We start from the raw sequence: 22,299 nt of genomic DNA, 5'->3' as shown, positions 1-22,299 counted from the left end.
CATTTTGTTTGGGAGAATGCGGATGCAATTAAATGTACGTTTACCTTGGCTGAAGTGGTTGAATTATATAGAAAGGAAGTTCTGCTTGTGGTAATGTGGGGGGCGGAGCCTCATGTGGTAATGTGGGGGGCGGAGCCTCGTGTGGTAATGTGTGAGGACGAAGCCTCGTGTTGTAATGTGTGAGGACGAAGCCTTGTGTGGTAATGTGTGAGGACGAAGCCTCGTGTGGTAATGTGTGAGGACGGAGCCTCGTGTGGTAATGTGTGGGGACAGAGCCTCGTGTGGTAATGTGTGAGGACGGAGCCTCGTGTGGTAATGTGTGAGGACGGAGCCTCGTGTGGTAATGTGGGGGGCAGAGCCTCATGTGGTAATGTGGGGGGCGGAGCCTCGTGTGGTAATGTGTGGGGACAGAGCCTCGTGTGGTAATGTGTGAGGACGAAGCCTCGTGTGGTAATGTGTGGGGACGGAGCCTCCTGTGGTAACGTGTGAGGACGAAGCCTCGTGTGGTGACGCAGCCTCGTGTGGTAATGTGTGGGGGGGCGGAGCCTCGTGTGGTAATGTGTGGGGGGGCGGAGCCTCGTGTGGTAATGTGTGGGGACACAGCCTCGTGTGGTAATGTGTGGGGACAGAGCCTCATGTGGTAATGTGTGGGGACGCAGCCTCGTGTGGTAATGTGTGGGGGGGCGGAGCCTCATGTGGTAATGTGTGGGGACACAGCCTCGTGTGGTAATGTGTGGGGACAGAGCCTCATGTGGTAATGTGTGGGGACAGAGCCTCGTGTGGTAATGTGTGGGGACGGAGCCTCATGTGGTAATGTGTGGGGACAGAGCCTCGTGTGGTAATGTGTGAGGACGAAGCCTCGTGTGGTAATGTGTGGGGACAGAACCTCGTGTGGTAATGTGTGAGGACAAAGCCTCGTGTGGTAATGTGTGGGGACAGAGCCTCATGTGGTAATGTGTGGGGACAGAGCCTCGTGTGGTAATGTGTGGGGACGGAGCCTCATGTGGTAATGTGTGGGGACAGAGCCTCGTGTGGTAATGTGTGGTGACGGAGCCTCGTGTGGTGACGGAGCCTCGTGTGGTAATGTGTGGGGACGGAGCATCGTGTGGTAACGTGTGGGGACGCAGCCTCGTGTGGTAACATGTGGGGACGGAGCCTCCTGTGGTAACGTGTGAGGACGAAGCCTCGTGTGGTAATGTGTGGGGACAGAGCCTTGTGTGGTAATGTGTGGGGACGGAGCCTCGTGTGGTAATGTGTGGTGACGGAGCCTCGTGTGGTAATGTGTGGGGACGCAGCCTCGTGTGGTAATGTGTGGGGACGCAGCCTCGTGTGGTAACATGTGGGGACGGAGCCTCCTGTGGTACCGTGTGAGGACGAAGCCTCGTGTGGTAATGTGTGGGGACAGAGCCTTGTGTGGTAATGTGTGGTGACGCAGCCTCGTGTGGGGGGGCGGAGCCTCGTGTGGTAATGTGTGGGGACACAGCCTCGTGTGGTAATGTGTGGGGACGCAGCCTCGTGTGGTAATGTGTGGGGACAGAGCCTCGTGTGGTAATGTGTGGTGACGGAGCCACGTGTGGTAATATGTGAGGATGGAGCCTCGTGTGGTAATGTGTGGGGACGCAGCCTCGTGTGGTAACGTGTGGGGACGGAGCCTTCTGTGGTAACGTGTGAGGACGAAGCCTCGTGTGGTAATGTGTGAGGACGCAGCCTCGTGTGGTAATGTGTGAGGACAGAGCCTCATGTGGTAATGTGTGAGGACAGAGCCTCGTGTGGTAATGTGGGGGGATGCAGCCTCGTGTGGTAATGCGTGAGGACGGAGCCTTGTGTGGTAATGTGGGGGACGGAGCCTCATGTGGCAATGTGTGGTAATGTGGTGGGGGGCGGTATTATGTGTGGTAATGTGGTGGGGGCGGGATTATGTGTGGATGGGGGGCGGGATTATCTGTGGTAATGTGGTTGGGGGGCAGGTTTATGGGTGGTGAAGAGGTGGGGGGCGGGATTATGGGTGGTGAAGGGGCGGGATTATGGGTGGTGAAGGGGTGGGGGGCGGGATTATGGGTGGTGAAGGGGTGGGGGGGCGGGATTATGAGTGGTGATGGGGTGGGGGGGCAGGAGTATGGGTGGTGATGGGGTGGGGGGTGGTATTATGGTTGGTGATGGGGTGTGGGGTGGGATTATGGGTGGTGATGGGGTGGGGGTGGGATTATGGGTGGTGATGGGGTGGGGGGGCGGGATTATGGGTGGTGATGGGGTGGGGGGGCGGGATTATGGGTGGTGATGGGGTGGGGGGGCGGGATTATGGGTGGTGATGGGGTGGGTGGGGCGGGATTATGGGTGGTGATGGGGTGGGGGGGACAGGATTATGGGTGGTGATGGGGTGCGGGGGCGGGATTATGGGTGGTGATGGGGTGGGGGGCGGGATTATGGGTGGTGATGGGGTGGGGGGCGGGATTATGGGTGGTGATGGGGTGGGGGGCGGGATTATGGGTGGTGATGGGGTGGGGGGCGTGATTGTGTGTGGTAATGGGTTGGGGGGCGAGACTGTGTGTGGTGATGGGTTGGGGGGCGTGATTGTGTGTGGTGATAGGTTAGGGGGCGAGATTGTGTGGGTTAATGTGGGGGGGCTGGATTGTATATGGTGATGGGTTGGGGGGTGAGATTGTGTGTGGTGATGTGTTGGGGGCGGGATTGTGTGTGGTGATGTGTTGGGGGGCGGGATTCTGTGTGGTGATGTGTTGATGGGGTGGGGGGCGTGATTGTGTGTGGTGATGGGTTGGGGGGCGTGATTGTGTGTGGTAATGGATTGAGGGGCGAGATTGTGTGTGATGGGTTGGGGGGCAGGATTGTGTGTGGTGTTGTGGGGCGGGATTGTGTGTGGTGATGTGTTGGGGGGCGGGATTGTGTGTGGTGATGGGTTGAGGGGCGGGATTGTGTGTGGTGATGTGTTGGGGGCGGGATTGTGTGTGGTGATGTGTTTGGGGGCGAAATTGTGTGTGGTGATGGGTTGGGGGCGGGATTGTGTGTGGTGATGGGTTGGGGGGCGGGATTGTGTGTGGTGATGTGTTGGGGGGCGGGGTTGTGTGTGGTGATGGGTTGGGGGGCGGGATTGTGTATGGTGATGGGTTGGGGGGCGAGATTGTGTGTGGTGATGGGTTGGGGGGGCGTGATTGTGTGTGGTGATGTGTTGATGGGGTGGGGGGTGTGATTGTGTGTGGTGATGGGTTGGTGGGCGTGATTGTGTGTGGTGATGGGGTGGGGGGCGTGATTGTGTGTGGTGATGGGTTGAGGGGCGAGTGTGTGTGGTGATGGGTTGGGGGCGGGATTGTGTGTGGTGATGGGTTGGGGGGCGGGATTGTGTGTGGTGATGTGTTGGGGGGCAGGATTGTGTGTGGTGATGTGTTGGGGGGCGGAATTGTGTGTGGTGATGGGTTGGGGGGCGTGATTGTGTGTGGTGATGGGTTGGGGGCGAGTGTGTGGTGATGTTTTGGGGGGCGGGATTGTGTGTGGTGAGGGGCGTGATTGTGTGTGGTGATGGGTTGGGGGGCGAGATTGTGTGTGGTGATGTGTTGGGGGGGCGGGATTGTGTGTGGTGATGGGTTGGGGGCGTGATTGTGTGTGGTGATGGGTTGGGGGGCGAGATTGTGTGTGGTGATGTGTTGGGGGGCAGGATTGTGTGTGGTGATGGGTTGGGGGGCGAGATTGTGTGTGGTGATGTGGTGGGAGGCGGAGCTACTGTGCAGGAGGCGGGATTAGCGAGTAATCACGATGCTTCTTATATATATAGGGGGGGGCACTACCGGTGTGAGACATGTAGATCAGCTAAGCAGACTGTCAGTTATTACATGTCTCACACTGGTAATGGGGTGTAATTTCATTTAAAATCTCTGGAGGCGGAGTCTCAGGGAGATCTATTGTCCTACCCATAGATCTTAACAGATAATTTGCATATGAAGAAAAATGTGTATTTCTCAGGAATAAAATACTGGATCTCTGATATCAAGATATCATTTTATTCAGCGTCCTGTGACCGGCGTGCCCATAGATGGCTCATAAAGGTTAATCCTACTGACAGATGCCCGTTAATGACCTATCCTGAGGATCATTTGACCGAGGAACCCCTTTATACATAATGTTGTCATCTGACAGCCAAAAACATGTCCTTTTGTGCTCCTTTATTTCTATATAAAGCTTTTCCTCTACAAGGACATTAAACAATACTAGAGTGGAGGATCTTCACTCAAAAATCACTAGGAAATATGTAGAATACAAAACCCTTCAAGGATATGGGTTCTTTTGAGGAATTTCTTTTTTTCTTAAATACATGTGTTTTTTGTAAAAAAAAAAAAAAAAAGAAACCTAACAATTTTTTACTGTAGGCATACATTGAAACATTTGTATTCTACATCCTCTGTGTATCAGTGTACATAGCAGACTGCAGGATGAGCCACCAGTAAGCTCGATCTTCTAAACCATCTTCTAAGTAGGTTTTAATTTGGTTCACTTTCCCCACAGATCAGCTTATAGAATTTCAGGTATTTTCTGCAGTCTATGTACTGTGATACGTAGAGGATGGAGGAGGCTGCAGTAACTGTAATGAATTCTAATCGCAGAAATGATTTCACTGGTCAACAAAAAACTTTTTTTTTTCTTTCACAAAAACAAAATTAACTGGATTTAAATATATTTTTTTGTGATGAAATCGGATATGCTTTTGGATTTTTCCCCATCGGACAGGGTTTTTTTTTTGTGACACGCATTTCAAGTTTTCGGAAATATTAAAAAATAATACTTATGTAGTCAACATTATATGAAATAGAGCTTACCTTAAAAATGTTTGATGATGATTTACGGGAATATTTTGCTTCCGGGGTGTTCAGCAATAGTCAGCCGGTATACCGGGGGCCCCCCTGCCTTGGTACCTCCGTTCCATCGTAGAAATCTGCTCATGAAAACACTCCCTATGCTGGTTACTGACAGCACCAAGGTATTCTGGGGAGAAGTCCAGGTGGGAGCCCAAGAAATGACGTTTTTGAGGACATGTTGGACCCGGTAGTTTTATGATTTCTGAGAAAAGAAGGGGAGACATTTTTGCAGGACAGCCAGGCTGCTTTTTACAATGGCCATACCAGTTCCTGAAACCGTTCATCGTCCCCCACCCATCGTATTTGTGGTCCTATAATAAACCCTTCTGTCACTATCACTGGAAAATTTACATTTCACATGTAGAATATTCGCCTCATCTGCCCGGTGTTGATGTCCATGGGCCTTCATAACAGAACAAACATTATCACAAAAAACTATACCTTATTCTTCAGAGAAATAGTTTTAGAAATCACTGTCGGCTGCGATAACTGCATATTCTCGCGTCTTCTTGGAGTAGATTCCATCCTTTGAGACGGGAACTTAGAAGCTCTGATTGTTGTGTAGACAAGTCTAAATCACAGCGTGTCAAGAAGGAAAGCTCGAACATGGGACTCTTACTCAAAACAAAGAAGATAAAGATACGGACTACGGCCAGGTACGACCGGGACACATTTAAGATGGACAGAGACAAACTGGATGTTGTGAAGGACTTTAACCTACTCAGAAGGACGATCTCTCAAGGTGCAGCGAGGACAATAGAAGAATAGCAATGGGCAAATCAACAATGAAGTCTCTGGACAAGGTCATCAAATCACTGGTGACGAAGACACGGCTCTTAACCGTCTGGCTAAAAATCTTTGAGTCCATCATTGCCCCAATCCTTCTCTACAGTAGTGAGGTCTGGGGCCCAGTCTCATACCCAAACTGGTCAAAGTGGGACGCTGGGCCGACAGAAATATTCCACCTAGAGTTCTGCAAGCATCTTCTCCAAGTCCATCGGAGCACATCAAATAGCGCCTGCCGAGCAGAGCTGGGCAGATTCCCACTACACATCGCAATAAAGAAGAAGGCACTGTCATTCAAGGCTCATCTACAAAGTAGCAGTCCCAGCTCCTACCATCACAAAGCCTTCCTACACCAGGAAGCCTCAGGAAGCCTCCCAAGAAAAAGTACCCAAAGCCAGTCTGACCAAGCCATCAACCTACATGGCCTGACAAAAGGTGAAATCCAGAAGCTGGTACATAAAGTCAAAGAGGAATATCTCAGCATCTGGAGGAACGACATAAACAAATCCCAGAAACTGACAATATACCAGAATCTACAGAGGGAGTACAAACTGGCCCCATATCTAGAGAAACTAGAAAACCCCAAAGATCGACAGATCCTGAGCCGGTACAGACTAAGCGCCCACAGCCTACTCATCGAATCCGGGCGGCACCGACAGAACTACAAGCCCCGAGAGAGCAGACTCTGCCAGCAGTGCCCCCAGGAAGCCGTGGAGGATGAGGCTCACTTCCTGCTGAGGTGCCCCAAATACTCCGCAGCGAGGGACACTCACTTCAAGAGACTGTCTGATCTCCTCCCAGACTTCACCTCCATGGAGGAGGAAGAGAAACTGCCGATAATACTGGGGGAAGAGGAAAGTGCAGTGGCCGTACCAGCGGAATATGTCAGTGCCTGCCACAGACTAATAGGAGCCTGATATGTCATCGACCCCTGTACCCCAACACTGGACTTGTCTCTATCCCTGACTAAAGAGCCGGATATGTCATGGACTCCTATACCCCACCGTGGACATGTCCCTATCCCCCGACTAAAGAGCCTGATATGTCATGGACTCCTATACCCCACCCTAGACATATCCCTATCCCCAGACTAAAGAGCCTGATATGTCATGGATTCCTATACCCCAACCCTGAACATATCCCTATCCCCCGACTAAAGAGCCTGATAGGTCATTGACTCCTATACCCCACCCTGGAAGCATCCCCTATCCTCTAAAAGGAGTCCGATATACCCTGGACCTCTATATGCCTCCCTCCCCCACCCCCATATTTTTACCATATTCTTTGGCAATGCTAACATGTACTTAGTCCTGCCAATAAAGCTCATTTGAATTGAATTGAGAGAGACCCCAGAACGGAAAATCTCCATGATTTGCATGGAAAATGCTGTGAAAACCTGATCCGGACGCCAGATTACTGTTTCACACCTCCGTTTCATGTTTTTGGCCGATTCCGTCACAAAAAAACGTTGCAGTGGACGTTTTCTCCGTCTGCCGGAAACGACTATTTAAAGGGATCCGGCAAAAAACGGATGAAACGTCTGGCCATCAGGCACAATCCGGCGCTAATACAACTCTATGTGAAAAAAAAAACGGATCCGGCATAAAAAAAAACGGATCCGTTTTTTTCAAAAGTGGCCGGATTGTGCCTGAAACAAAAAGCCTGATGTGTGAAAGTAGCCTTACATAATCTGGTCTTTTCTGTAGTAACATACGGATGTAAAACCTGGACAACAAAGAAACAAGACAGAAGAATCAACACCATCAAAATGTGGTACTGAAGAAGGATGTTTTCAATACGACGGATGGCAAAAAGAACAAAACACATCAATTTTGGAACAAATTAAGCCTGAAATGTCACTGGGAGCAAGTATCACCAAACTACGACTTATGGACCCATCAAACGAAGAGATCAGTCACTGGAGAAGGACATCATGGTCAGAAAAATAGAAGGAATAAGGTGAAGAGGAAAACCAGCAAACCCAAACTGGAGGAGAAGACCCTGGTGGACCTATCCAGGCTTGCACAAGATCTTCCTAGAGCGTTCATGCATCAAGTCACCCTGCCTCAAAATCAAGAGAGAGCCGTAGGCCATTAAATAATAATAAATCACAGATAAGGTCCTTCAGATCTTCTTGAGATAAGAAGTGAGGTTCTGAGGAAAAGTAGGAAGCCTTCTCACATCACTGTGTTCCTCCTCAGTGTCCGTGAGGTCAGAGCTGTCACTTAGGGTCACACAATCTGGACACTCGGGTACAGGAAGGTCTTCACTATGTGACACAGGCCTCAATGCAGATGGCGAATTGGGGTGATTAACTGTATATTTTGTTTTCAATGTGATTCCTTTAATGTACGTTAGTAATAGTAATCTGTTAAATGGCCCTCGGGCTCCCTCCAAACCATGGAATGGCACATGATGTCAACCATTTTCCCACCAACAGCATTGATGGTGCCCAGCACCTTTCCAGATCACTGACTTTACACCCGAAGTAAGGCTCATAGCACTTTTTTACAGGTGGTGTTAAATCTCGTCTCTGACTCTTAAACGTCAGTTCACCGCACACAACAGAAATAGTAAAAAGGGCTAAAATTAAAAATAAAAAGTAAATTCTAACGACATATTTTGAATTCAGGAGGTGAAATCCTACTAGAATCACCTTCAAATGTTCTTGTGAAAAAACAAATCAGGTTGACCAATTTTTAGCCAAAAATACACGTATTTAAGTAAAAAAAAAAAAAGCACCAAACAGGAGTTGCTTTGGCCATTTCTTCTTTACTTTTCTGCAAAGTTTAAAGTGGTAAATAATGCCATTGTGGGTCCTATAGAGGTTGTCACCTGGTCTACTAGGCTGGGAAAATATGGCCTTGTGCACATTGCCGTAGACTCACTGATCGAAGACTGCGTGGCTCAGAGGCCCCATATGGTGGCATGTGAAGAGTCAACCGAGAAATCGATCAGTTCTGCAGCCGCACGACTCTCTGAATTGCCGCAAAGTTAAGTGACCACCCTACAAGACCTGCGATGGCACAGATCATTGCAGATTTCAGATGGAAATGTTTAATTCATTAATGGGGAATCTGTCTGCAGGATTTTGCTCTGTAATCTTCACACAGCCGGAGACAGAGGCTAAAACACAGAATTCAGGGATGTGTCACTTGGGCTGTTTACTAACTGCGAAGGATTTATCACCAAGATATTAACATTGCCAGACGAGACTACTCCGGCAACTAAGCACCTCACTGTCTACGGACTTTGTACATGGAGACACACACCTACAAAAGAAGGAAATACCGAAAATTTATAAGAGCCTAAGGATGTACCCCCATATATAAACCTAAACAATGATAGCCACAAAAAAGGCACAAAATAGAATTTGTAAATAAATACAAAATAATCAGACCAAATAATTTGTATTATGTCTGTTTTGTGTCTTTTTAAATTGTGTAATAAAGTGACAAATATGTTGTGGATCTAGTTGTTTAGGTTTATATTTGCACATGGAGAGCCTGGTGTGGGCGGGGCAGCTGTGATGTGGGCGGTGCAAGCTGTGGTGTGGGCGGGGTTAGCTTCCTCGGCTCTGCTTCATTCTAAATCTAAAACCTCTGACTATGTCAGAACGGCTGCGCCCAGTAAACTAAGTTACACATCACTAGATTCAGCTTCTCTTTGCCTGCATCATCCTGCTCTCAGATGAGGTAGCAAAAATCTGCTGACAGATTCCCTTTAATGGGGAGTGTCCAGGATTAGAAAAACATTGACCCTTTACGCCCAGCGTAATTGGAAGGAAGGCCCAAATAAAAAGATGTAAAGTTTTCGGAGGTCTCCGACCTCCAGCATCTCACCCCTAGTATCCCAGTAAATGACCAGGATGGTGGGGGTTGTAGTTTGGCGCAGCAGTAAAAGACTTCTTCTACCGGAGTACCACCAGGGTTGACGATTTAGCTGTATTTTGTATTCCACTTGCTTATCCTTCCCCTTTTCCTACCCTCCATGCTGATCATATTGCTGTACTGTGCCCCCCTGTGGATATAGCCGGTATTACATCTTATCTCTGTCTGCCTTTCTTTAAAGACAGGTGAACATGCCCAATGCCACAATATGGTAAGACCAAACAACCGTTCAGAGCACTGTCACCCCTTCTTTCTCCTGACACCCCTGACACAGCTGTGTGCCCCTGACTGCGGGGCTCTTCGCACACCTTGTCTAGTCTTCTCTGCATGCCCTGTGGCCGCCATGTTGTATTTGTGTCTCCTGAGCTGTGAACTTTGTGGTTTATCTGTGTAATACTCTGTTCTTCTAAGCTTGTCTTACCGCTTGCCACTGGGCCGGTCCAGGGAGGAGATCCCAAGAGGTGGCCCTGACTTTCCGTCAGATTAACCTGAAGAGGACAGAACAGGAGGAATTCTTGTTGAAAACTTTAAATGTTCAGGGCCGTGATCGATGCTCCGGAAAACGGCAAATATTAATGCTGCCCGGGTAGATGGCCACAATCTCATGACCGATATCACGACATCCATCTAGAGGATTATCTGGCGCCTTTTACATGGATGCGACGTCCATCGGCAGGTGATGGGAGCCGTGACGGCAGCATCTCTCACCTACCGAATGGATAAATTATGCCTCCTGCGCTGTTCCCTCTGTGCCACCAATCAGTCTCTTGGACAGTTATTGCTTTGGTGCAGATGTGCTGAGATTGAGGTTTTGCTCCTCAGTCTGAAACCAAAAGTACGTTGGGGTAAAATTTGCCACATCTCCGTCCATCGGAAATTGACATCTGCACTAATTTGCGATAATTTCTGTAAATTTGTCACACGGCGGCACTGCCTTCTTCTCAAATGATTGTCGATTTCTTTATTAAGTTCCCCGATTTGTCTCTGCAGGGGTTTTGGATCTCTGTATTAGAAAAACAAATCTCCTATCCCTAGATTTATGGTGAAATTACTGAGCACGGATCCGAGGTGCAGGGGACACGATCACCACTACGGCTCGGATCACAGGAGAATTTGTAGATCGTCAGTGAGATCCATCAGTAGCGTTTTCCACAGCGGCTGTAATTATAGATGACGGTTTTTGGTATTGTGACATTTATACAACCCCCCATGGAATGAATAAATTATAACTTGGAGGCGGTGTTTTATAAGCGGATTACGGCACGGCGGCATTCTCGCGTGGAACAATAACATTCCCGAAGTGTAATTGATTTCTTTTCTGTTCTTCTTGGGGAGAGTAGAAACCCGCGACGATCTGCGGCTAATTTGTAATTGACACTAATTGAAATAATTTGCAAGAAGTCTTCGAAAAAAACAAAACAAAACGCCATTGAGCCTAATGGTGGCCGGCATCCGATGGAGTCCTGAGATGTTCTCAACAAGAAATCCTCCGACCCGTCCGTCCTCTCCAGTCTTCATGTTGTTTTGTTTTATTTCTGCAGATTAGGGGTTAATGGGAGGAAAGTTTTACGTGGAAGCCATTAGACTTTAGGTATTGGTGTATATAGATCCTTGGGGTACCACATTTTTGGATGACATCGATGTTATTACATCAAAAATTCAGGCCCATAGTTTCCAATGTTTTTTATGGGTAGGGAAACTTCAGAGACAGCACTGAGTTACGTGGACTTACAAGATTCCTGAGTGTTGATGAAGGATTTTGATTTTATTTTTTTTAAGATGAGATCTTGACATTTTTGGAGTGTTGGCAGGTCTGCAGGGTAGGACAGAGCGTAGGGTCCGGGCGGGGTCTGCACGGTAGGACAGAGCGTAGGGTCCGGGCGGGGTCTGCAGGGTAGGACAGAGTGTAGGGTCCGGGTTGGGTCTGCAGGGTAGGACAGAGCATAGGGCCCGGGCGGGGTCTACAAGGTAGGACAGCATAGGGTCCAGGCAGGGTGTGCAGGGTAGGACAGAGCGTAGGGTCCGGGCGGGGTCTGCAGGGTAGGACAGAGCGTAGGGTCCGGGCGGGGTGTGCAGGGTAGGACAGAGCGTAGGGCCCAGGCAAGGTCTGCAGGGTAGGACAGAGCGTAGGGCCCGGGCGGGGTCTGCAGGGTAGGACAGAGCGTAGGGTCCTGGCGGGGTGTGCAGGGTAGGACAGCGTAGGGCCCGGACGAGGTCTGCAGGTTAGAACAGAGCGTAGGGTCCGGGCGGGGTCTGCAAGGTAGGACAGAGCGTAGGGTCCGGGCGGGATGTGCAGGGTATGAGAGGGTAAAGTCCGGGCGGGGTGTGCAGGGTAGGACAGAGCATAGGGTCTGGGCTGGGTGTGCAGGGCAGGACAGAGCGTAGGGTCTAGGCGGGGTGTGCAGGGTAGGTCAGAGCGTAGGGTCCGGGTGGTGTCTGCAGGGTAGGACAGAGCATACGGGGCGGGTGTGCAGGGTAGGACAGAGTGTAGGGTCCGGGCGGGGTCTGCAGAGTAGGACAGAGCATAGGGCCCGGGCAGGGTAGGACAGAGCGTAGGGTCCGGGCAGGGTAGGACAGAGCGTAGGGTTCGGGCCGGGTGTGCAGGGTAGGACAGAGTGTAGGGCCCAGGCAGGGTCTCCCGGGTAGGACAGAGCGTAGGGCCCTGGCGGGGTCTGCAGGGTAGGACAGAGCATAGGGTTTGGCGGGGTCTGCAGGGTAGGACAGAGCGTGGGCCTGGGCAGGGTAGGATAGACAGGCAGCGCCTGCCAGCGGCCTTGGGTCCTGTCTAACCTACGACCACTGTATATTGTAGCAGGGGGAGGAAAACTCGCGCATCTCCATCACCTTCTTCAGGCTTTTTCGTGTTATGAGGCTGGTAAAGCTCCTCAGTCGCGGGGAGGGAATCCGGACCCTTCTCTGGACATTCATCAAGTCTTTCCAGGTAACGAGGATCCGTCTGCTCTAATCGTACAGTGTTAACACCACGTCCCTATCACATGGATTCCTGACACCGTTGTGTCCCTTCTTCCCACACAGGCACTGCCGTATGTGGCTCTCCTGATAGTTATGCTGTTTTTTATCTATGCGGTGATTGGGATGCAGGTAAGGAAACCTCTTCACCATTTTGTCCACATTTTATCAGAGGTCCCATCCCCTCGATAAATCCCCTCCGAGATCCCAGAGCGCTCTCTCAATAGAAGGCGTTCCGTTAGCCCACAGCGCCTCCACTGGAGAAATGAAGCATTACCCACTGAAAAGTGTGCTATGTGCTGCCACGCTTTACCCTGCAGCGAGAAGCGCTCTTTGTAGTTAACAGATGAGGATCCTGTAATGAGGACTCTGCTACTAAAAGAATTAGAATTTTTTTTCTGAACCGGACTATCCCTTTAAATTTCCAATCGCACTGTGGTCATCTCATCTGGAGGACAAAAATCTTTAGCTAAAGGGGTTGTCCAGGACTTAGATACTGAAGACCTATCCTAAGACGAATTCATCGATATCAAATCATTGGGGTCGGACACCCGGCCCTCCGCCCGATCATGCCGGGTGTACATAATGTAGAAAGGCAGAACAGCACAGCGCCGTACACCGGGTAGTGGCTGTTCTCGGGTACTGCAGATCACATTCTCCACCATGTGCCATCATCTCAACTATAAAACTATAACATGTCGCTGACGTGATTTTCTCTGTGCAGGTTTTTGGGAAGATTGCACTAAACGACACGACAGACATCAACAGGAATAATAATTTCCAGACCTTCCCTCAGGCCGTCCTGCTGCTCTTCAGGTTGGTGGCACGTGGATCGGAGGGGCGGTTTGCCCGTCGAGCTTTTCCATCCTTATAAAATAAAGCATTCAAGCCACAAATGTGCACGATATATTCTATTTAAAAGAATGTTTCTGTGTCTGCAGCGTTCACATGTGGCCGTAGATCTGGACATATTCACATGCCGTTGATTTAATAATGTCCATTCTTTCACCTCTTTTGCTCGCCGCTGACCCGTGTGGTCCTCACAGATGTGCGACTGGTGAAGCGTGGCAGGAGATCATGCTGGCCTGTCTCCCCAACAAGAAGTGTGACCCCTTTTCTGAGATCCACCGCAACGACGAAGACTACACCTGTGGCAGCAGCTTCGCCGTCTTCTATTTCATCAGCTTTTACATGCTCTGCGCCTTCCTGGTGGGTTTCACCCCTCTGACGACTCCTCTCTATGGTCTGGGTGAACAGAGTCGTCAGTTTTTCCTTTCTTCCTCTGCAGATCATCAACCTGTTTGTTGCCGTCATTATGGATAACTTTGACTATCTGACGCGAGACTGGTCCATATTGGGTCCTCATCATTTGGATGAATTTAAAAGGATTTGGGCAGAGTATGATCCGGAGGCCAAGTAAGAGCGTCAGACGTTCACCGATCAGTAAATGTAGGGAAATATAGCTGTCATTCTGCTGCAGTGCAGTATAACGCAACCTCCACCAGAGGGATCTTGAGAGGGAAGTGAGACTGCGTACACAGAGAAGCACCACAGGGCAGCAGCACAGGCGCCACCAAGTGGCAAGAGAGTGGTCAGTCAAGCCAAGTCAAAATACAATCAGAGGCGGAAGTACCAAAAGGGATATGAAGTACATGTGGTCAGGAACAAGCCAGGAGGTTCAGCAACAGTCAGAAGCGGATAAGACAAAGGCAGAAGAGAGTCCAAATACAAGCCAAGTCAGAAACCAAAGAATCAAAACCGACAAACAGGGAAACACTGGGAAAAGGGCAGACAGAGGGAGTCAACAGACACGGGGCAAGTCAGGGATCACAGGAGGACAAATCAAGAGCTACCAGAGTCAGGTTCACACGCCGAAGGCAGAACTATAGCTGACACCGCCAGCAGGACGCATAGGAGCTAAATAGCAAACCTGAACCCAGAATTAGGCAGAGCAAAGTTAACCCTTGACATGATCCGCCCGAAAAAAGGGCAGACAGGATTAAACCCTGGAACGGATCACGACAATAGGACAGTTACTGCAGAAAATGTATTAAAATGTTGTTTCCTGACCCAGGGGTCGTATCAAGCACCTTGATGTCGTGACCCTGCTAAGACGGATCCAGCCGCCGTTGGGATTTGGAAAGCTGTGCCCGCATCGTGTGGCGTGTAAGGTAATCGGATGCATGTCGGGGACACGGTGTGAATGTCGCCCTCCTGCCACAATGTTACACGCGTCACCAAGTATTGATTCTCGCTCCGCAATGATGTAACAAAGCGCTCCAGGTGGACGAGGCACCCTGACGTACCCTGGAGCGTGTGACGCCTGCTTCACCTCCGTTTTCTCTGTCATGCAGCGGTTAGTTGCCATGAACATGCCTCTGAACAGCGATGGGACAGTCATGTTTAACGCCACGCTCTTCGCTTTGGTTCGGACATCTCTATGCATTAAAACTGACGGTAATCATATTTCTTCACACCATCTTCTATACATTATGTCGAGGATTGTTCCTTTCCTTCCTAAAAAAAAAAACCCTGAGAAGGAATTTATTTATTTATTATGCTCAGTCTATAATTTTTCGTCAATTTACAACGTAAGTGATGTTAAATCTGCCCATCCCCCCTTAAAAATGGCGACAGCTGTAAAAAGTGTCACATTTATAGCCGAGGGCATCAGAGTTTATGACTCTGTTACTAACTAATCACAATCTCAGATCGTCTATAGCCACGGACACAAAGTATAAGGGGTTTGTAAGTGTCACCATCATCTGCTGCTAGGGATTGCATCTCACAGAATAACTTCACATCATATAAAATTTTATATATAAAACTGGACAGCCCCCTAAAAGTAATCAGGAGCCCCTCATATGCAATGTATTGCTGCTTGTACCCCTCACCCCGCTGCTAACAATTCTGCCACCCAACAGGTAACCTAGAACAAGCTAACGAAGAGCTCAGGGCGATCATTAAAAAGATCTGGAAAAGAACCAGCATGAAACTCCTGGATCAGGTGGTGCCCCCTGCTGGCGGTAAGTGAAATGGTCCTTGGTGATGAATATTGGGCAAGATGCAGCTTAGGCTACTTTCACAGTTGCGTCGGTATGGGTCCGTCGCTAAGCATCGGGCCAACGTACCGACGCAAGATGTGGGCAGCGGATGCAGTTTTTCAATGCATCCGCTGCCCATTCTGCAGTCCGGGGAGGAGGGGGCGGAGTTCCAGCCGCGCATGTGCGGTAGAAAATGGCGGACACGACGTACGAAAAACGTTCCCTTGAACGTTTTTTCATGATGGTCCACCAAAACACGACGGATCCGTTGCACGACGGACGCGACGTGTGGCCATCCGTCGCTAATACAAGTCAATGGGCAAAAAAAGCATCCTGCGGGCACATTTGCAGGATCCGTTTTTTGCCCAAAACGACGGATTGCGACGGTTTAAAAAAAAAAACGCTGGTGTGAAAGTAGCCTTAGCGACGGATTGTGACGGATGGCCATCCGTTTCATCCGTTGTGCACTGGATCCTTTGGAAAATACCGCTATTTTCCGACGGATCCAGTGAACGACGGATGAAATGGATGGCCATCTGTCACATTCCATCGCTAATACAAGTCTATGGGAAAATGCAGGATCCTGCATTCTCAAAAACCGACAGATTGTGACGGAAGCTGAAAGACGGAAGTGTGAAAGAGGCCTTACCCCTCGCTAGAGGCCAGCCGGCTGACTCCCCTCCAGTCTCTGGCTGGGTCAGCATTAGCAGGTGACTGGCACCACTTTCACAATGTGTTGCAGAGACGTGTGGCTGGCCCCTCGAGAAGGGCGAGTCAGCCGGCTGGCCTCTAGCGAGCGGTAAGAGACGTGTGGCTGGCCTCTAGCAAGGTGTAAGAGACGTGTGGCTGGCCTCTAGAGAAGGGGGGGTCAGCCGGCTGGCCTCAAGAGAATAGAGATGTGTGGCTAGCCTCTAGAGAAGGGGTAGTCGTGCGGCCGGCCTCTAGAGAAGGGGTAGTTGTGCGGCCGGCGTCTACAGAAGGGGGGTAGTCGTGCGGCCGGCCTCTACAGAATGGGGTAGTCGTGCGGCCGGCCTCTACAGAAGGGCGAGTCAGCCGGCTGGCCTCTAGCGAGGTGCAAGAGACGTGTGGCTGGCCTCTAGAGAAGGGGGAGTCAGCCGGCCTCAAGAGAAGAATAGAGATGTGTGGCTAGCCTCTAGAGAAGGGGTAGTCATGCGGCCGGCCTCTACAGAAGGGGGGGTAGTCTTGCGGTCGGCCTCTAGAGAAGGGTGTAGTCGTGCGGACGGCCTCCAGAGAAGGGGGGTAGTCGTGCGGCCGGCCTCTACAGAAGGGGGGTAGTCGTGCGGCCGGCCTCTACAGAAGGGGGTAGTCGTGCGGCCGGCCTCTAGAGAAGGGTGTAGTCGTGCGGCCGGCCTCTACAGAAGGGGGGTAGTTGTGCGGCCGGCCTCTACAGAAGGGGGGGTAGTCTTGCGGTCGGCCTCTAGAGAAGGGTGTAGTCGTGCGGACGGCCTCCAGAGAAGGGGGGTAGTCGTGCAGCCGGCCTGTACAGAAGGAGGGGTAGTCGTGCGGCCGGCCTCTAGAGAAGGGTGTAGTCGTGCAGCCGGCCTCTAGAGAAGGGGTAGTCGTGCGGCCGGCCTCTACAGAAGGGGGGTAGTTGTGCGGCCGGCCTCTACAGAAGGGGGGGGAGTCGTGCGTCCGGCCTCTACAGAAGGGGGTAGTCGTGTGGTCGGCCTCTAGAGAAGGGGTAGTCATGCGGCCGGCCTCTAGAGAGCGGGTAGTCGTGCGGCCGGCCTCTAGAGAAGGGGGGTAGTCGTGCGGCCGGCCTCTAGAGAAGGGGGGTAGTCGTGCGGCCGGCCTCTAGAGAAAATTGCTCAGCTGAAGTCCCATTCTTCCTATGTAATATCGGGATACCAGGCACAGGACTTGCATTCAGTCCCACTTTTATGTTGGAAGGGATGACAATGCAACACACAGGATCAGCCCGTGCGATGTGCTCTTAGTAGCCCCATACATAAGACATGCAGAACATGCGCTCCTAGCTGTGGATTCTGGGTACTCACCATTGTGTGCTCTTCTCTCAGATGATGAAGTCACTGTGGGAAAATTTTACGCCACTTTCCTGATTCAGGAATATTTTCGGAAATTCAAGAAACGCAAAGAGCAGGGGTTGGTAGGAAAACCTTCCCAGCGCAACGCTCTCTCGCTGCAGGTATTGTAATCACTCCCATCATCCTGGAGTTCACTGTGTTAGGTGGGAAGACGAGGGGGCTCAGTCAGACGGGTCTGTCACGTCTCCAGACTATAGGACAGTATGTTACGCAGCTATAGTGCCATGTATTAACCCTTTGATGCCGATGCAAGCCAATATATAGTCAATGTATTGAATTTTCCATATAAGAGGCAGTTAGTGGAAATAGCGCCTACATGAGTGTATACACCTCCTCGTCATCGCCATCCTGTACATAACTGTATATACTTCCCTATATTACTGTACATTGCCATATCTGCCACCCTGTATAAATCATCCTGTACATGACTGTATATACCATCTGTACATAACCTTATATACCACTCTGTATACACCATATATATCCAACTGCTATGGAAATGGCCCCCAGGATAAGAAGGGCCCCGTAATCCAGGTCCTGACTACTGGTAAGGAGCTAGCAAACCTCTGCCCTGGCATGTAGCCCAGATGTTTGTGGTTCCCTTCAGGCCGGGCTACGCACGCTGCATGATATCGGGCCTGAGATCCGCAGAGCTATTTCTGGAGACCTGACCGCAGAGGAAGAGTTGGACAAAGCCATGAAGGAGGCCGTGTCTGCAGCGTCAGAGGACGACATCTTCAGGGTGTGTAGGACCTGACTGTTCTGGGGCGATCGTGTGCATGACACTTGTGGGTAACATGGGCTGAATCCGCTCTGCTACAACACGTCCGCCAGCTATTATCCCACCAGCGTAGGTCACCCTGTAGCCAGCGCGCTCCGCATCCATCCTGCTGTAACGTCTAACTCTGTATATAACGTGTGCACACTGCACCTACTCCTCTGTACCCCGTACTAACACCCCCAGTGTATCCCATCTACTGTAAGTCCTGCCGCGTACACCATGTGCTATCCTACACGTCATTCTCACAGCTCCTTACATGAGGAGACTGTTGTCGCATGATGTCAATTTCCAGACAAACCAGAAGAATGTTTGCACTTGGGTATGAAATGGTCACATTTGTGAGAGTGATGGCGTCCTGCGACCTCTCTGACCGTTATTAAATGAGAGGGAGCGATGTGACACTGTTCACACCAGGCGACCAAAGCCTCAGTGTAGCCTTCAGCATGTTTCATTACCGAGGCTTGTCCGCGTGTGTAACAATGCACAGCTGCTTGTTCACTTGTGTCATTGCTTCAGACTCTGTATTTTATCCTGTGGTTCCATATTGTATCACTCATTCTGTATCACTGTACCTGTAACATTATATCACTGTACCTGTAACATTGTATCACTGTCTATAGCAGCGTCTAATATCCTGCTGTATCGCATTGTAGTACTCATCTGGTATCTGTACTGTATCCTCTGTGTAACATTGTATCACTCATCCATTGTTTACGCCTGCTCTGCATCATTGCATCACTGCTTCGAGTACACCTGCCCAGGTAACATATCACTGCTCCGAGTACACCTTTCCTGGTAACATTATATCACTCCTCTGCTGAGTACACCTGCCCAGGTAACATTATATCACTCCTCTGCTGAGTACGTCTGCTCTGTATCATTGTATCACTGCTCTGAGTACACCTGTCCTGGTAACATTATATCACTCCTCTGCTGAGTACGTCTGCTCTGTAAAATTGTATCACTGCTCCGAGTACACCTGCCCAGGTAACATTGTATCACTCCTCTGCTGAGTACACCTGCCCTGGTAACATTGTATCACTCCTGCTGAGTACACCTGCTCTGTAACATTGTATCACTCCTCCGCTGAGTACATCTGCTCTGTATCATTGTATCACTCCTCTGCTGAGTACACCTGCTCTTTCATTGTATCATTCCTCTGCTGAGTACGTCTGCTCTGTATCATTGTATCACTCATCCGCTGAGTACGTCTGCTCCGTATCATTGTATCACTCCTCTGCTGAGTATACCTGCTCTGTAACATTGTATCACTCCTCTGCTGAGTATGTCTGCTCTGTATCATCGTATCACTCCTCTGCTGAGTATACCTGCTCTGTAACATTGTATCACTCCTCCGCTGAGTACACCTGCTGTATCATTGTATCACTCCTCCGCTGAGTATGTCTGCTCTGTATCATCGTATCACTCCTCCGCTGAGTACGTCTGCTCTGTATCATCGTATCACTCCTCCTCTGAGTACGTCTGCTCTGTATCATGGTATCACTCCTCCGCGGAGTACGTCTGCTCTGGTAACAGTGTATCACTCCTCCGCTGGGCGCCTGCTCTTTTTCATTGTATCACTCCTCCGCTGAGTATGTCTGCTCTGGTAAGTGTATCACTCCTCCGCTGAGTACGTCTGCTCTGTATCATTGTATCACTCCTCCGCGGAGTACGTCTGCTCTGGTAACAGTGTATCACTCCTCCGCTGAGTACGCCTGCTCTTTTTCATTGTATCACTCCTCCACTGAGTATGTCTGCTCTGTATCATTGTATCACTCCTCTGCGGAGTACGTCTGCTCTGTATCATTGTATCACTCCTCTGCGGAGTACGTCTGCTCTGGTAACAGTGTATCACTCCTCCGCTGAGTACGTCTGCTCTGTATCATTGTATCACTCCTCTGCGGAGTACGTCTGCTCTGGTAACAGTGTATCAAACCTGTCACGTACTTTGGTAACAGTATCATGCCTCTGTTTTGATAACATTACATCCGTGTCATGATTGTGTTACATTGTATCACTTATGTCACACTGTGCTCACTGTCCTGTAACAGCAAACCTAAGCTAACAGGTCACGTGTCACCTTCCTGTAGGTTGTAAAAATTGGCTTAAATCCCATTTTATAGAGAGAATTGGATTTAAATGCCATTTTCTTGATTTGACATGGTAGATCCCAATATCAGCTTATACACCTATGACCAAACATCCGGCTGTTCCTTTCTGGGGGCGACACCTACTCCCCCCCAAAACATTGGTCACAATGTATCTCACTATGACATTGTAGTCGTATATTGTTGTCGATCCATGGGGCATCTGATTGTGTACATTGCATCTCCAGTGGTCTGTGCAGAAGAACTTGTCAGTCAGTGCAGTGACACAAAGTGAATGTAAAATATAAGTTGCCTTTTATAAAATATATGGTAAGTGATGTGACCGTGTACAGTAGGTAGATTGCCTCTGGAGGAATAAGCTTCTGCATAAGTGACTTGGAAGTAATAGAGGACAGCAGCTTGTAGCCAGCAAATGCAATGTAAAATATCCAGCGTAAAATTTATGAAAAGGCAAATTGTATTTTGCATTTTTGTCCAGAAAATCACCGCGATTTTACTGCCCTGTGCTGACTTCTTCATCTCTTCTTGTCTGAACCCTCAGAGAGCAGGAGGCTTATTTGGGAATCATGTCAGCTACTACCAAAGTGAGGTACGAAGTGCTTTCCCACAAACGTTCACCACCCAACGGCCACTACACATCAACAAGACCTCTGGTGGCCCCGGGGACCTCGATTCTCCATCTCATGAGAAGCTAGTGGACTCTACATTCACTCCAAGCAGTTACTCGTCTTCTGGCTCCAATGCTAACATTAACAACGCCAACAATACAGCTTTGGTACGTCTTCCCAACCTGCTTCCATACCAGGGCACCATCAGCACCGTAGAAGGACAGAGCTGCCCAGTTCGTACTCACGGATCCTGGAAACTTGGCTCCAAGAGGTAAGACTAGGCTTCAAAAGACAACGACTTGATGATGAGAGTCTGCTCAGCCTCTGTAGGTGCTGTAAGCCACTATCACCAGGTGGTAGATCCGTGCATAAGCATCTTTCACATATCTCTGCGGGTGTCTTTGCCATCTCAACGTGACTGTCTTTTTCTGTTTTCTTTTACTGCCAATCCAGGACATGTCATTGTGAGGCTTGGGGACGGTAGGTTCCTCGGCTACAAAGCTTAGGGAAAGTACACCATGCATTTTAGGGACTTAAGTTTCTAATAACTTCTTCCACAGCTCAGTGTCCAGAGACAGCCGTCTGCCGATCATATGTCGAGAGGAAGCATCCCAGGATGAGACATACGATGCCAGTGAGGAAGTGGAGTACAGCAGCGAGCCCAGCCTCCTCTGTTCAGACATGTGAGTTTACATAAGATACGACACCTAAATTATTAATTCTTTTTAGACCACCATTGATATTCGGCTGCTGTACATGTAAAAAAGGGTTTGTATACAAAATATAAAATTACAATTAACAAATTAGCAGTGACAGACTGGTACAGAGATGGGAGGGTTTACAGTCTACAGAATAATCTGCAAGAAGATAGTAAGTTGGGGGGTTGAGGCAGCTCCGGTGGTGATGAGGTGACCGTTCCCTTGTTGGCGCAGTTAAACTTCCTTGAAGAGATGGATTTCCAGGTTCCGAGTGTGTCGGATAATCGGATGTGTTGGGGCACAGATTTCCAGAGGATGGGGGATACTCCATAGGAGTCTTGGAGGCAATTGGGTGAGGAACATATAAGTGTAGAGGAGAGAAGGTCTTAGGAGGACCGGAGATTACGTGTGGAAAGGTACTGGCAGATTAGTTTGGAGACATACGAAGGATACAGATTATGGACGGCTTTGTAGGTCAGAGTTAGT

General features: G+C 49.7%; 1 protein-coding gene across 4 annotated transcripts in view; it reads left to right on the top strand.

The window, feature by feature from the left end:
- CACNA1C (calcium voltage-gated channel subunit alpha1 C) overlaps positions 1-22,299 on the top strand; it is a 317,941-nt gene that overhangs the window by 292,864 nt on the left and 2,778 nt on the right. For 3 of the 4 annotated variants that reach the window (XM_069762924.1, XM_069762923.1, XM_069762926.1), the window contains 13 exons: positions 9,720-9,749; positions 12,351-12,479; positions 12,575-12,640; positions 13,233-13,324; positions 13,555-13,717; positions 13,797-13,924; positions 14,583-14,679; positions 14,863-14,965; positions 15,433-15,534; positions 17,592-17,719; positions 18,226-18,360; positions 21,049-21,386; positions 21,676-21,798. In XM_069762924.1, coding sequence (XP_069619025.1) covers positions 9,720-9,749; positions 12,351-12,479; positions 12,575-12,640; positions 13,233-13,324; positions 13,555-13,717; positions 13,797-13,924; positions 14,583-14,679; positions 14,863-14,965; positions 15,433-15,534; positions 17,592-17,719; positions 18,226-18,360; positions 21,049-21,386; positions 21,676-21,798 — 1,634 coding nt within the window. The remainder of the gene's footprint in view (positions 1-9,719; positions 9,750-12,350; positions 12,480-12,574; positions 12,641-13,232; positions 13,325-13,554; positions 13,718-13,796; positions 13,925-14,582; positions 14,680-14,862; positions 14,966-15,432; positions 15,535-17,591; positions 17,720-18,225; positions 18,361-21,048; positions 21,387-21,675; positions 21,799-22,299) is intronic. The other variant, XM_069762925.1, reaches the window with a different exon arrangement.

Source organism: Ranitomeya imitator, chromosome 4 (genome assembly GCF_032444005.1).
Source record: "Ranitomeya imitator isolate aRanImi1 chromosome 4, aRanImi1.pri, whole genome shotgun sequence".
Classification (NCBI taxonomy): domain Eukaryota; kingdom Metazoa; phylum Chordata; class Amphibia; order Anura; family Dendrobatidae; genus Ranitomeya; species Ranitomeya imitator.
The sequence above is the reverse complement of the archived record's forward strand: the minus strand, read 5'-3'. Positions and strand labels throughout refer to the sequence as shown.